The 13,960-nt window shown below is 40.2% G+C and overlaps 1 protein-coding gene across 1 annotated transcript; it reads right to left on the reverse strand.

Annotated features, from left to right (window-relative positions):
- Positions 1–1,662: 1,662 nt before the first annotated feature.
- Positions 1,663–13,668, reverse strand: CCT8 (chaperonin containing TCP1 subunit 8). The gene is made up of 15 exons (XM_072844866.1): positions 13,510–13,668; positions 11,669–11,759; positions 10,967–11,046; positions 9,611–9,760; positions 9,176–9,356; positions 8,340–8,401; positions 7,494–7,631; positions 6,895–7,073; positions 5,848–5,914; positions 5,680–5,767; positions 5,454–5,569; positions 4,065–4,136; positions 3,685–3,849; positions 3,122–3,241; positions 1,663–1,895 (listed from the first exon to the last, which is right to left on the reverse strand). The coding sequence occupies exons 1-15, from the start codon at positions 13,567–13,569 to the stop codon at positions 1,818–1,820; spliced, it is 1,647 nt and encodes a 548-aa protein (XP_072700967.1). The 5' UTR covers positions 13,570–13,668; the 3' UTR covers positions 1,663–1,817.
- Positions 13,669–13,960: the final 292 nt, after the last annotated feature.

Genomic DNA, 13,960 nt, shown 5'->3' on the forward strand with positions numbered 1-13,960 from the left:
TTACCCTTACAGTCATCAGCAGTTGCACTTGTGCAGCTGACTATATCAGTATGCCAACCCTTCTGAAAACTTGCTGAGTTTATTTTTCAGCCACACCAGCAACTGACTATAAAGTGAGCATTAGTGTAGCTGTTGTATGGCAGCCTTATTTGGGCATAAGATAGTTCCAGACTTGATTTAGCCTTCCACTCCCTTTTGGCTGTGACATAGAGTAGCACTGGCAAGAGTAATAAAAGGATTAATTATTGAAGTGGCTTGAATTTCAAGTGCAGTTCTCCTTTCAAGCTACTCTGAGATATGCAAGCTGTTTACTTTCCAGGAAGAATCTTAACAGGGGGCTTCAGTTGAAAGATTCCAGTACTCTGAGCAGCAATAGCTAGCATGATGCAGTGTTTATTTTTAAGGCCATTAGAATGAGATGCACTTCACCGCTGTCAGGCTGCCATTTTGAGAGTGTGGAGACTCTTAAAGGGTGAGGATCAAATAGATGCATGTAACAAAAATGAATGTAGGCCTGGACCACAGGCCTGCTGCCATGCTTATTTCAATACTCAGTTGACTTTCTACACCCCAATACCAGGTAAGGAGCACAATTAAGAGCACAAAGACCTGTGACCATTATAGATGATGCTTTCCTGAAGTTATGAGCTCCCTGCAGCAGACTTGTGGTCAGTCTCCCTCACCCACAGGTGTCAAGATGGTAGGACAGGCTGCAGATGTGGCCTCTCTGAGGAGAGGCAGGGCCTGCCTGATGCTGGACACAGCTGGTTCTAACTGACCCACCACAGGGCAGAGCTGAGCCCCTCAGCCATGATGGTAGCACCTTGAGGAAAGCCTGTGTAAGAAAGGGCAAAACACTGCCCAGGAGTGAGGAGAAAAGTGTGAGAAATAGTCCTGTGAAGACCTACATGAGAGGAGGAGGAGGTGCTCCACAGGTGCAGCCCCTGGAGAGACCACACTGGCGTAGGTTGTCCTGCAGCTCATGGAGAGGACCATGCTGGACCTCCACACTGCAGTAGGGGAGGCCCCCAGGCCAGAGCAGGTGGCTGTGTGCCTTGGAGAAAGCTGCAGCCTGCAGAAAACTGCAGCCTTCCAGAAAATGCAGTCCATGGAGGACCAGTTGTTCCTGACAGAATGTAACCTATATGGAAGGCCCCATGCTGACACAGCTCACACAGGACTCTACCCTGTGGGAGGGGAGGGGGGGAAAAGGGTGAGGAAGAAGGAGCAGCAGAAAGGAGCTGTTATGGAATGACTGCAACCCCCCGTCCCATGCACCACTGGGGGAAGAGCAGTAGGTAGAGCAGTCAGGAAGAATACAGCTGAGCCAGGGAAGGAGGGAAGGTGAACAGGAACATGTTTTAGTTTTTGTTCTTGTTTCTCACCCTCCAACTCTACTTTTAATTGGTAATAAATTAATTTTCCACATGGTAAATATTTTTGCCCAAGACAGTAATTGATAAGTGATCTCTCCCTCTTTCTCTCAGCCCATGAGCTTTTTCTAGTTAGTTTCTGCTGATGAGGAAGGGGCATCTGGCTGCCAGCCACGGTCAGCCCACCACACCCACACACTGTCATCCCCACACAGATGCCTGCATATTCACATGTTGGGAACAACCATTATCACACTAAGTCTAAATAAAATGACAGTTAACATTTTAACAGTGAGTACATTTATTGAAGTGTTTTAAGTTCTGTACTCCATTGGACACAGTTCATAACTTAAAGGCAACACAGCAAAACATTGTGACAGGCTCCAAGTGGAGTATTAAAAAACTCACATTAATCATGTCACTTAAGAAGTACAGTTAAATTGTTCAATCATTTTGGTCTTCATCCCAGTCTTTCTTTCCTGATGGAGGTTTAGGGCCACCAGCTGGTTTTGCCATAATGATCTTGAAGGTAACAGGGAAGCAGAAAAAGATAAGGTTAGAGTCAGACTCTTACCCCACTCTTACTTACAGCCATATGATGCTGACTGTCAACATTCGCTGAATTCATGCAGTTTCCCTACTCTGAACCTAAGCCAGTAAATATTATTATCCATCTGATTTGTGAATATCTCAATAAGTTATCTTTTTCTTGAAAATGGCAGAAACTGAGCCCTGATATACAAAAAAAGGCATTTTACCTCATTTTCACATGCAAGTTAAGACTTCAGTTAGTCTACAGAAAGTGAGTACTTAAACAGGCTAATGAGTGACTGGTTTACAGGATGCACACTACAGAACGTGGAATTATCAGAGCTATTGTTCTGAATTATTGAGTCTAAACATCACACTTTAAAAGCATAAAGTCCACTAGTCCTACCACGTTAAAGGCTCATTTTCTGCACTTGCTATAGTGACAAGTAAGATAAAACTAAAACTGCACTCATCATCCCTTCAAGAAAAGCCTGGTTTTAGGAGTAAAATTAATTTGCAAAGGCACAAATACAAAGTGCAGCAATCAGCACACATAAGACAGCAGTGTTACATGTCCTCAAGAAAGACATCATCTGCCATGTGCTTGTCAATATACTCATGCATGCACTCACACACAGATACCTCTCTGCTAGAGAAACAGAGCTTACTGCATACTATTTTTCAGGCTCATCTTTCCAGTCATCCTTATCCCAATGTCCTTGTTGCTTAGGGACTTTTGGACCGCCTGCTGTTTTTGCCATAATAATCTACAGAAATTTTACATGCAAATACATTTTTTCTAAAGTTCTACAAAATATATAAAGTAAGATTTTTATCATTAAGATTATAACCTACATTTTTCCTAAAAGTTGGATTTTCATGTAAAAACAATATATGAGAGAAGGTTTCTTCTGTTCAATATTGTTCCTACAAAAGTTAGGATAACCTTCTGGATACAAGTTATCAACTCAAATCTTAAAAAAAACCCCACAAAACAAAACACATTACTAGTGCTCCTATGGAAGCAGCAACATTACAACATTCCAAATTATGAGCTCTTGAACAAACTACTTCATGGCTTTCAGAAATAAACAAACCACGTTTTCAAGTATCATATTTTTATGCCTTGCATTCCCAGAAGATTCACATATTTTGCATTAGTGTTTTGCACAGAGTTAAAGGTTTCAGTTCAGCCACTAAATTATTTGTAAGCTTACCTGATCTACCCTTAGGACAGTTACTGCTGCATTTGTAGCTAGCTTGATACCCCAGGATTTTCCAAGGTACGTGTCTAACACACCAGCTTCCAACATATCCTTCACAGCAGCAGCTTCGGCCTGTCAGATGGAGGGGAAAACCATTATTCAAAACTTTCTCAGGCTTCTGCCTATCAGGTTATTGGGTTTTCAAGGTTACAGGTTTAGAACAAGTTATGATCTCATCTTCTTTTCTGATCTCATCTTCTCTCTTCAGAAAACCTTCATCCCTAATCCATAATCAGGAAGACAAAATAAGTAATAACTAAAGACTTATTTTCCATCACATTAGTTCAGTATCTCACTTGACCTCCTACATAAGGCCACAATACTACGTTAAATTTAACTGCTTGCTGATGAAAAAAACCACTTTGGTATTACAATTGTAAGAACTTATTCTTCTAGACTGTGCAACACAGAGCTTCAATGACTTAAATCAATCTATAAATACTTCATACTGATAGAAGTACTTTTAAATACAACCCTGTACTGCAGAGCACCAAGTAATGTGAGAGACTATTTACCTCAATATCAAATCCAACATTTTTGTTCCCTTCCTGATGCACAGCGTAAAGTTTGGAGATGACCTCATTAGCCTTTACTCCAGAGTTTTCTGCCAGGGCTCGAGGAATGGCTTCAAATGCCTCAGCAAACTTCTTGATGGCATATTGGTCAAGTCCAGGACAAGTCTAAAGTGAAGTTGAAAACCACGTAAGTATTTCAAAACCCATAAGATAGGGAGGCATTTTCCCCTACATTTTTAATTGATTTATATGCATTAATACACATATATATTTTGGTATAAAATAATATGGATATATTTTTATAAGTCACATATGTATTTAAGTACATATATGTGTATGTATACAAAAAAATAGAACGTCAAAAAGCCCATTTGCTGTACCTCTCCGTAAGATGTGATCTGCTTGGCTAATTCAATCTCTGTTGCACCACCTCCAGGAACAAGACGTTTATCCTGTGAACGGACCATCCCAAAATGCAATGTTTTACTTAAAGCATATTAATTTTTAGTTTTTAAAGTTTATATACTCTATCAAGAACGCAACAGAACTTTATCCCACACGGACTTATTAAGAATCCACTTCAGAACAAGCATGCATTATAAGAGAAATTTACTAGAATTTACTCATTCATTCCAAATGTCTTTGAAGAAAAACAGCTTCTTTTGTAAAAAGCAAAATAATAATGCAGTGGGTTTTGTGTCTGGGGTTTTTTGTTTGTTTTTTAAAAAGGAAATTCAACTCTTGGCTAACTAATAACAGAATGCCTAGATTTTCGTATCTTTTCCATTAACTTGTTGGGAAATATGCAGGAAACCAATCTACTGTACACTAAGTTTAATACGTCAACAGGTATCACAAGGTGTTGGGGTTTTGGGGTTTTTGTTTTGTTTTGGGTTTTGTTTGTTTGTTTGTTTTTAAATTAAGCATTTTGTATATCCTGTGGCAAACCAACATTCACTTAAGAACTCCCAGTCTTTTAAACAGAAAAGTAATCATCATAAATCTTAAGTCAGGACCACTCGTGGAGACAATCATAAACACACAGTCTATGGCTGTTTCCATACTCTAAATCAATGTGCATGTCTTGGTATGTACAAGACATTAAGTGTCAAACAGGAGTTTAACATTTTTTGCATGCCACCTTCTGAGTAAATACATAAACATTTCCTTTTGTATTAAGAAAAAAAAGTGGGGGTGGGGGATAATATTCAAGTCCACAAAAGCTGCTCAGAAAAAAACCTGAAGAACTGAGTTCTTCCATCTATAAAGCATATCTGTAGTAGGTGGAAGAAGCATGTCTTGTCACCAACGAACTAGAAATTTAGTTTGCAACCAGTCAGTTCCTCCTGATCCCCAGTAACAAAAAAAAGCTATCTAGATTTTCTTCTGTGCCTGGTTTCCAAGGAACACTACAAAACGTTTAGGGAAGTAGTCAAGAAAGAGCTGACTGCCATTAGAAAGTGGTACAACTAACTAATCTTCAAGAACTCACTCATTACTGGAAAACTGAGTGCAGTACATGCTGAGCACCATCTTTTACGTATACTGTATTCACAATTATGTCAGCAGCAACGTTCTCTATGCAGCCCTCTACATCTCAACACTACACAGCCTTCACTACACCTCAAGAAGGCTCTAGCCTTCTGATAAGCTGATAACCTAAGTATCTGTTACAGCCTTTGTAGCAAAGAAGCACAAAACAAGCACGAGTCTTGCCTCAAACTGACCCATAGCTCATTTTTGATAAGTGAAGGGTTCTGGTTACTTACTCTTGTGAGTACTTTGAAAGTATTTACACCATCATCCACTGCTCTCTCTATGTCATCCATCAGATTGTCTGTAGATCCACGAATGAGTATTGTAGAGATGGCACCATCCTCCTTTTCTGTTCAGACAGACACGTGCATTACTGAATTAAGTTTGTTAGATGTAAAACACATATGAACATCGTACTTCTAGAACAGTAGCATTAGGAGTTCTACAGAACATACATACCATGCTTAAACACAACAACTTGCGTATCCCCAACCTCCGATAAATATACACTATTGCAGTGACCCATTTCTTCTGGAGTAGGGGGAGTCTAGAAAGAAAAACAAGAGTTAAGAGGTGAACCTGCTCATCAGTAGTCTCCCTTCTGCTCCTCATTTGAAAAGTCCATACCAGTCTGGGTAGGGCTGTTGCACCAACGGTTTTGCACAGTCTTCTCAGATCCCACTTTGAGTTCAACCTTTAAAAACAAAAACAGTCTTTATAGTAACAAGTTTCCAGAGCAAATGTTAACACACACAAGTAAGTTTTCTCTTAACTCGTCAGCATTTTGTAAACTAATGACATCTACAAAATGTACTGCATCAAGTTATAAAATCTACTCATCTATTTTTTCAAGTTATCATTATCTATTTTCAGGGATGCTATGCAAAGACTATTTTCTAAGAATTTAAAAACAAGTAAGTAGTGCAAATACATGGAAATTATCAAACTTCATCTTCTAGTGCATAAGACTTGAATTAATCTTTACACCACCTCTATAATAATCCCTCTTTGTTATGCAAGAGATTACAGTATCATGCTCCATTTCTGGAAGTTCAAACTTTTTGAACACCACCAATAAAGTTTAAGCTTTCAACAAAGGATCACTTATTTGTGTGAGACATGAGAGCTGCTGCTAGTAATTTGACTTTATGTTGTGCAGAAGGTATTTCAAGGATGTACAGACATGCTTTATTTACAGGTAAGAAGATTTAAGGCCCACAAAAATGACGGAAAAGTATTAAGAATGAGTTCTTCCATCCATCAATACATTAGTGATGCACAGAGGCATATCTCATCATTGCGAAAGCATCACATGAGGACTGTGACCAGGAGAAACCATTATGGTCTCATACGCCTTTGAGGCCACATCCCTCTTTACTAGATCCACAAATTTTGATATTCTTGATTTCAGTTGTGCTAGAAAGGCACTTAAACCAGAGTAACAGTACCATATACACAAGTTACTCCCCAGTTAGCTGTTATACAGAAGTGAAATACTATCAAGAAACATAAGCTATGAAACAACCAAATTGCAGCTCAGGTTTTGATCCACTAGAAAACCAAACAGTCTGCAATATTTTGTTTCTAATTTTATCTGTGAGGCAAGAGACAATATGGCAAGTACATTTTATAAACCTGGTAGATCAAATGTTTTTATGCTCTTCCAGTACTTACCTGACTAACATAAGATTGTATTTGTTGGCATAATGAAGTGCCATGTCTGCCACTTTGCCACCTGTTACTACTACATTTGCACCACTATCAGCAATAGTTTTGACTTGCAAATCCATTAGGTTTTCTTCTCCCTTACTGAAATTCATCAGTTCTTCAGCATTCTTTATAAGTACAGTGCCCTAGTAAAACACAGACACTGTTATCAATTCAGCGTTAACTACATGCCTAAAAGCTTTTGACAAACCATTTTGTCTCCCAACCTATGCATACACCTCGAGTCATCCTGTTTTATAACACTGTCACCCTTCCCAGGCAATGGGGTAAAACAAGTCAAAAAAAAGGGCAATTCTAGCATTTCTAGACAACCTTGAGGTTCAGACATTCTAGCACGTAGTTTGGCTCAAATAACCCAACAAAACCAATAACCTTGTAAAGCAAAATTAGGTTCAGACGTTTTCTATGAACTTTTTTAAACTAATGAACTCAATATTAACAAAAATATCTCAATCACCAAGTGTCAAGAATATTTATAGTTAAGTCTAAAAATAAGAGCACATGAGCATAAATAGATATCTAACTTATTTTGAGCTTCTACATACCTTCGTTTCAGTTATCATACTATCAAAAGGGCAGGAATACACAGCTATTTTTGCATCTTTGACAGAAGTAACATCTCCTTCAGTTTCTTTTTTAAAAACCATGCCATGCAGTACTGAGGAAGCAGAAATACCAGCACCCTGAAAGGAAAGAAACAGAATGAGAGAAAGTCGTATTATTGATCATTTATTGTCAGAAAGTTATACTACCCTTTATGAAAAGCAGTCCTTACATTCATTTGAATGTAGCAACCTAAGTTTTCATTGCAGCACAAAGAAATAAGACTCAAGCTGATTTAGCAATATCAAACATTGTCTTACAGGTCTTACATTTTAAGATTAGTTGGTAGCCCAGCTTAAGGCCTGTGACATTCATTTTCTGTGCTCAACTTGTTACATATTTATTAGCAGGGAAAAAACACAGGGGGAAATTCATAGCAGATATAAGCTTGTTCCAATCCTACATACCATACTGAGGCCTAATGTCCCATTGACAAAAAGAACACAAGATTAGACCACTACATTTCCACCAGCCTGCATCTTAGCCTAATCTTGTGACTCCTTCTACAACAAAGATGCAATCAACAACCCTGTGTATAATTAAGTTAATGCATCTGATTTAGTGTAAACTTTCAATATTTATGATTTTTGTTTCTGAAAGCTGCTATTGGGCACTTTCAGAATGTAAACAAGGAATGTAAAGACCAATTTCCAAAACTTATTATGCATGCTACAACACAACAGAGATTAGAATAGAAAAGGCACTTTCCAAGTTCAAAGATCTAAAAATTAACTTTCATTAAACTGTTTACCTTAAAAATACAGTAAAGCTAGCTACTTCCAACTTACCACAATTTTGCACACTCTGATGTTATCAACATTGAAATGACCAGAATCAGGAAGAATAGAAACTGTTTGGGGGGGGGAAAAAAGAAAAAAAAAAAAAAGAAGAATGGATTTGTATTGCTTAATGAAGTAGAACAATGACACCATAAATAATGCCTGGATTTTTTCTGAAGTACTAAAATTCAGTGGTATGAGATGCCTGCCTAAATTTAAGGCAATTATAATCTGGTAATAACCTGCATCAAGAGAAACTGAAAATTTGTTTTTACAATGTAGTAATCAGAAAGCAACATCTATTCAAGCTGCTCAGTTAAATTAAGTCCGAATATGCATTTACACATGTACACTCAAGAGTGAAGTCTGACCCAGAATATTTTGAGAAAACACTTAAACTAGATATGAAAGTTTTTTCTTGGAAATCTAAAGGGAGAAAACAACTCAACACAACTACAGTCTTGCTTCCGTTGTTCTGTGGCTGAGACTATTAACAGCCTACCTGAAGTATTAATACAGTATAATACAGTATAATACAGCCTACCTGTATTACTACATCTTCCTAACGATAAAAGAGGAAGAAAGATGCGTTTCTGCTTTAAAAAGACTAGAAAGATATTTCTAAAAACATTTAGTAGAAGACACAGACCTTTTCTGAGCCACAATGCCAATTAAAAGTTCAACACAGGAAGGGTTATACTCACTTCAGAGGCTAAAGCATTCCATCCAATTCAACCTGATAAAATAACCATACCTTTTATCTTACATGAAGACATTATTAATGAGCATAAACAAACTTACTCAGTTTTTTAGATGCATGCACACATCTGTTCTTGTCCACTTACCACAGGCCTGAGCAATAAGCTTTGCCAAAAATTCCTCATTGCCATATTGTTTGCTCATCACTGAAGTGTGCAACAAAGATGCCACTTCTTCAACATCTCGAAGGTTCTTTGCAGAACAGCAGACCAAGTCTGGAAGAATTTCTAGGGCTTTCTTGCAAGCCTTTTCATATCCTTCAATCACCTGTGCAACAAACAATAAATATTCACTACACCACTTCAATATGCATTCATACTGCTTATATCTCTTTTTCAAAGGGCCATAAAACATGAACAAATGCAAAAGCTTACACAAACATATACTGTTCTTCTTCGTACATCTCTATCTAAAAATTAGTTCAGAAGAAAGCACATGATTCACAATATTATGACCCAAGAATACTGACCAACAGCAATCTGAATTCATGCCATGTGAATTGTAATAACAATATAACTTGCCTCTGAGACTGATAACCCCATCCTCAGAAGGTCTTCTGCTAACTCCAGAAGAACTCCAGCAAAAACAAGGACAAAGTTTGTTCCATCTCCAACTTCTTGCTCTTGCATGTGGGATGCCATCACAAGCATTTTTGCAGCAGGATGCTGGACCTTTACAAGAAGTTACACATCTTAGTTACTAATACCCCACCGAGACTACAGCTCCAGGTTTTTCTGTGAATCCAGTATAAGCTCTCTTATTTCAGACTGTATCTAAAGATACTAAGAATGCACAAAACAGGAAAAGAAAGCAGCACGAATTGTCTTAATTGGCTAACTTCCCTAATAAGCAAAAGTACAAACATACATGGAAAAAAAAAAAATCAGAGAACTGAACATTCCCCCTAAAACATGAATTAGACATGCTTGACATTGGTTCTGTGCCATTTTTACAGGATGCAGTGGCTTCACAATCAAGCTCTGCAACAGGGAAGGAGCCTGAAGTTTAGATCTCCAAGCTGAATTCATATGTGTAACACACAAAGTACATGTCTAAATTACAGTTTAATTTGAGTGTTTTTTCTGCTTAAAGATCACACTGCTTTCCCTTTCTTTCAAAGAAATGCAATAAAAATGCTGTAGTCTTGAATATAATTAGAGCATTTGTCATTTTATCCCAGAAAGTAACATGCAAGACTCATTAGATTAAGTAACTAGTCTGCAGATTATTTTTTTAAAACAGAACTGAGACTTCCAGAGTTATTCTACTTATACCAAATGCTAACACAATGCATTAAGTAAGGAAATACTTAATACTTATACTATTTCTATCAGTAGGTACAGAATTCAGTAAAATATTATTTGTGTTATGATACAAATACAAATTTGATAGTAAGAGAAAAAGTTGGACAGGTCAGGCTTTCCACGCTTTTACTGTATTCACAGGAGTATGCTGCTATATCCTTGGCTTCTTAACTCCAATTAACGTATTCTAAGCAGACAGGAGAACATGGCAAACACCAATAGTGCGAGATTAACACAACAGCTATTTCATTCAGTTTTCCAAACACTGTATTTATGGTCTAGATATACCCTCTTCTAAATCTACACTGGTTTGTAAAAAAAAAAAGTAGGCAATTATTAAACATCTCCTGCAACTACTTAATGCTGCTTTACAAGAGAGTTCTATTCCTCACTGTGGAAACAGCCTATTGACTTTACTCAAATCCAGTGAAAAATGTAAGTTATTTACAAAATTACACATATAAATCACCTGGCAGGGCAACATGTATTTCCTTATTAACATTCAGAACCGTAGCAGCCCATGAACAGAAACACCAGTTCACAACTGACATCTTTTGAAGCGAGAAAACTTACCTCCAGCTCTCTCAAGATAGTAGCAGCATCATTTGTAACAAAAAGCTTCTCCAGATGATTGATAACCATTTTGTTCATTCCTAAAGGGGGGGGTGGGGGTGTGATTTAAAAATCATTCATTAGGCAAACATCATTTTGAACACAGATACTGCTTCATAACTTTCAGGTACATCTTACACATTAAAACATTAGCCCTATTTATAATTTAAGAACCTTCAAGATTTTTGTGAAATAACGCTTGGGAGCGTGTTACATTAAGGAGAAATCAATAATTTCTGAATAAGCAGTTTTCTCTTCAGAAATATTAGTACAACATGTAATTAATTGATACCGGAGAACACTTTTTGTTTTGGTATATCCCACCGGACATGGTATGGTTATGTTCATTATGACTATCTACCAAGTTATTGTCTTTCCTTTAATTTTTGTAGGTATTCCATATAGCAGTAAGACAGCAAAGAGGACACAGTAACTGGTACAAAAGCCTGGCAAAGGCAGGTACATTGTGCATCACTTAAGAGCTAACCAAACAAAGTCTGATCTGTACAGCCACAAAGACTATATTTAGTGTTCTAGAGAAAGTCAAATGTGTTTCCTCAAGAAACAAACAGTTGCTTCTTTGTCAAGGTAGGTTTCCTTCAACCTACCTTCAAACATAACATTTTGCTCAAAAACACTACAATAATTTTAGGATTTATTTACCATTTGGTCCATAAGCTGTACGGGTGGTTTGAGCAAGTTCTTTGCATGCCTGGATGTTCCTATAGACAGCTTCTTCTAGTCCTGAATAATGCTGAAAAGAAAAACGTTCTGCTCAGAATTGGGCTTTCTAACAAAAAAGAAAGGGATGAACCAGTCATTTCTCATCAAAGCAGCAATAATCTACTGAGTCCAGGAAAGTTTTTGATTAATTTAGATTTAGTATTTCACTTAAAAGTTTAAATGGAAACTAAACCTTACCCAAAGAGACTGAGAAAAGAACTACTGTGTACTCCTTCTCACCTAGGCAGCTCAGCAGGCACCATAAGTTTCTGCACAGAAAGTCTGAACAGTGACTCAATTTTCAATATAGTTTACATCTCTTAAGTCTTCCAAAAAAGTCAGTGGCATGCCAAAGGGAAATCGAAAATAACCAATACCAGATTGGAAAGGGGCAAGGGTTTTGTAAGCATGCATTTTTGTACATGCTTCTTTACTCACAACTCTGTATTCCACAAAAATCATTTAACTCAGTTCTGTGTTCAAACATGTGCAGTTTGAAAATTCAGAAGCAGAATGATTCATAAAATATTTGTATTTGAGAAGCCGATCAGCTTGGCTTCAGTTTGGAAGCCTTAAGAAAAGGAGGGATCCCCAGAAAGGGCCTTAAGGAAGAGCAGGGTAAAATGTACTGTGTGGCCCTAAGAGAAGGGAGAAAGGTACTATTTAATATTTACTCTCTAAATACAAAACAAACATCTCAGAATGCCAGCTGCCTCCTTGTTTTGTAAAAAACAGTACTTGCTATTCTGGCCTTGAATTCTCTTATTAGAGAACTGGCATCTAAGCCACTTTGTTTCCTTGCTTTCCTCTGCCCTTGACATGTGCCATTCTTTGTCTCCAAGGAAGATTCTGAAAAGAAAAACAGAGGGCTTTCCGAGTTGCTAACTTCACTTTCCTTTTTATTAAGTAGCAGCAACTAGAAATTTTCTTTTTTTGTTTTGCCCTACAATTAAAAAAAAAAACAAACCACTTGCTTTGCCTTGACTACTACCAAAATCTACTATGTCAAATGTACTAAATTTAACTACTATGTTAACGTTAAATACAACGAAAATGGATTTACGGAAAAGGAACATATGGAAAATATTGTTACTCTGCAATACCGGCAAAGGTACTTTTCTTGTGGACACAGTAACAGAAAAGAGTCAAAGAATGCACATAACAAGCGGGACGCTTCTGAACAGCTAAATCCATAGGACCCGGTGTCACTTTGCAGACCACCGCCTACAAAAGCTCTCCACACAAAACGCTTTCCTGACATCGTTTTCACCGCCAAAGCACCACTCAGGCGCACAGCCCGGGAGAGAGCATGGGCGCCCGGGACGCTGTCCGGCCGGCCCGCCGCCGCCCCGCAAAGCGGCGGGAACCCACCGAGCGTCCCCGAGGCGGCGAGAAGCAGAGGCAGCGCCTCCGGGCAGGGGGGGAGGGAGCGGAGAGGGGATGCCGGCCGCGGCAGAGCTTTCTCGAAGGCCGCGTGCGCCAGGCGCCGCCCTCCTCCCTCCGCCGCCGCGTGCCCGCGCGCTGAGCAGCGGCGCGGGACAGATCCCCGCCTCGGCCTCGGCCCCGGCCCCGGCCCCGGCCCGCAGCGGCCGCCGGCGCGACTAAAGCCCGGGGGCGGGAAGCGCGAAGCCCCCCCAGGCCCCCGCCCCGCCCCGCCCCGCGGGACGCGTGGAGCCGCCGGGCCCCGCCGGCCTTCCAGAACCTTCCCCGCGCCGCCACGCTGAGACTCCCTCCCCCCTCATCCTCCTGAGGGAACAGCGCCTGCCCGGCGCCGCTCTCACCTTCGCGCCCTCCTTGAGCATCTGGGCGAAGCCCGGGGCCTTGGGGACGTGCAGCGCCATCTCCGCTCCGCTCCGCTCCTGCCAGGCAGCGCGCTGCGCCGGGGACGACGGGAGAGAGGGCACGCGCAGGCGCGGTGAGGCAGCCGGGCTGCCCGCAGGCCGGACGAGTTGCTCCCAGGGAAGGTCGATGGCGGGGCGCAGGCCGCCGCGGCGGCCGGGGTGGCGGTGGGTGGTGCTCAGGCTTCGGCTGTCAGCTCCGGCGGAGGCCTTGCCTCTCGGTGGGAAGGGCTTCCCGAAAGCCGGGTCCCCTAAAACACCGTCTCGCCTGACATCTTTCTCTCCTCGCGGTCTGCAGTCCTTTCCTCTTCTCTGAGCCCGCCAGGGGCCCGCCAGAAGCCCGCCTAGCCGACAGCCCGACCGCCGGATAAAGGCCTCTCAGCTTCTAAGAGAG

Source organism: Ciconia boyciana, chromosome 1 (assembly GCF_034638445.1).
Source record: "Ciconia boyciana chromosome 1, ASM3463844v1, whole genome shotgun sequence".
NCBI lineage: Eukaryota > Metazoa > Chordata > Aves > Ciconiiformes > Ciconiidae > Ciconia > Ciconia boyciana.

Coding starts and splice junctions, on each gene's coding strand:
- CCT8 (XM_072844866.1), bottom strand. CDS start 13,569: ATGGCGCTGCACGTCCCCAAGGCCCCGGGCTTCGCCCAGATGCTCAAG. Junction 11,047..11,668: donor TACAGCTTATGGACCAAATG/GTAAATAAATCC, acceptor CCCCCCCTTTAG/GAATGAACAAAATGGTTATC. Junction 5,570..5,679: donor AGTTGTTGTGTTTAAGCATG/GTATGTATGTTC, acceptor CTGTCTGAACAG/AAAAGGAGGATGGTGCCATC.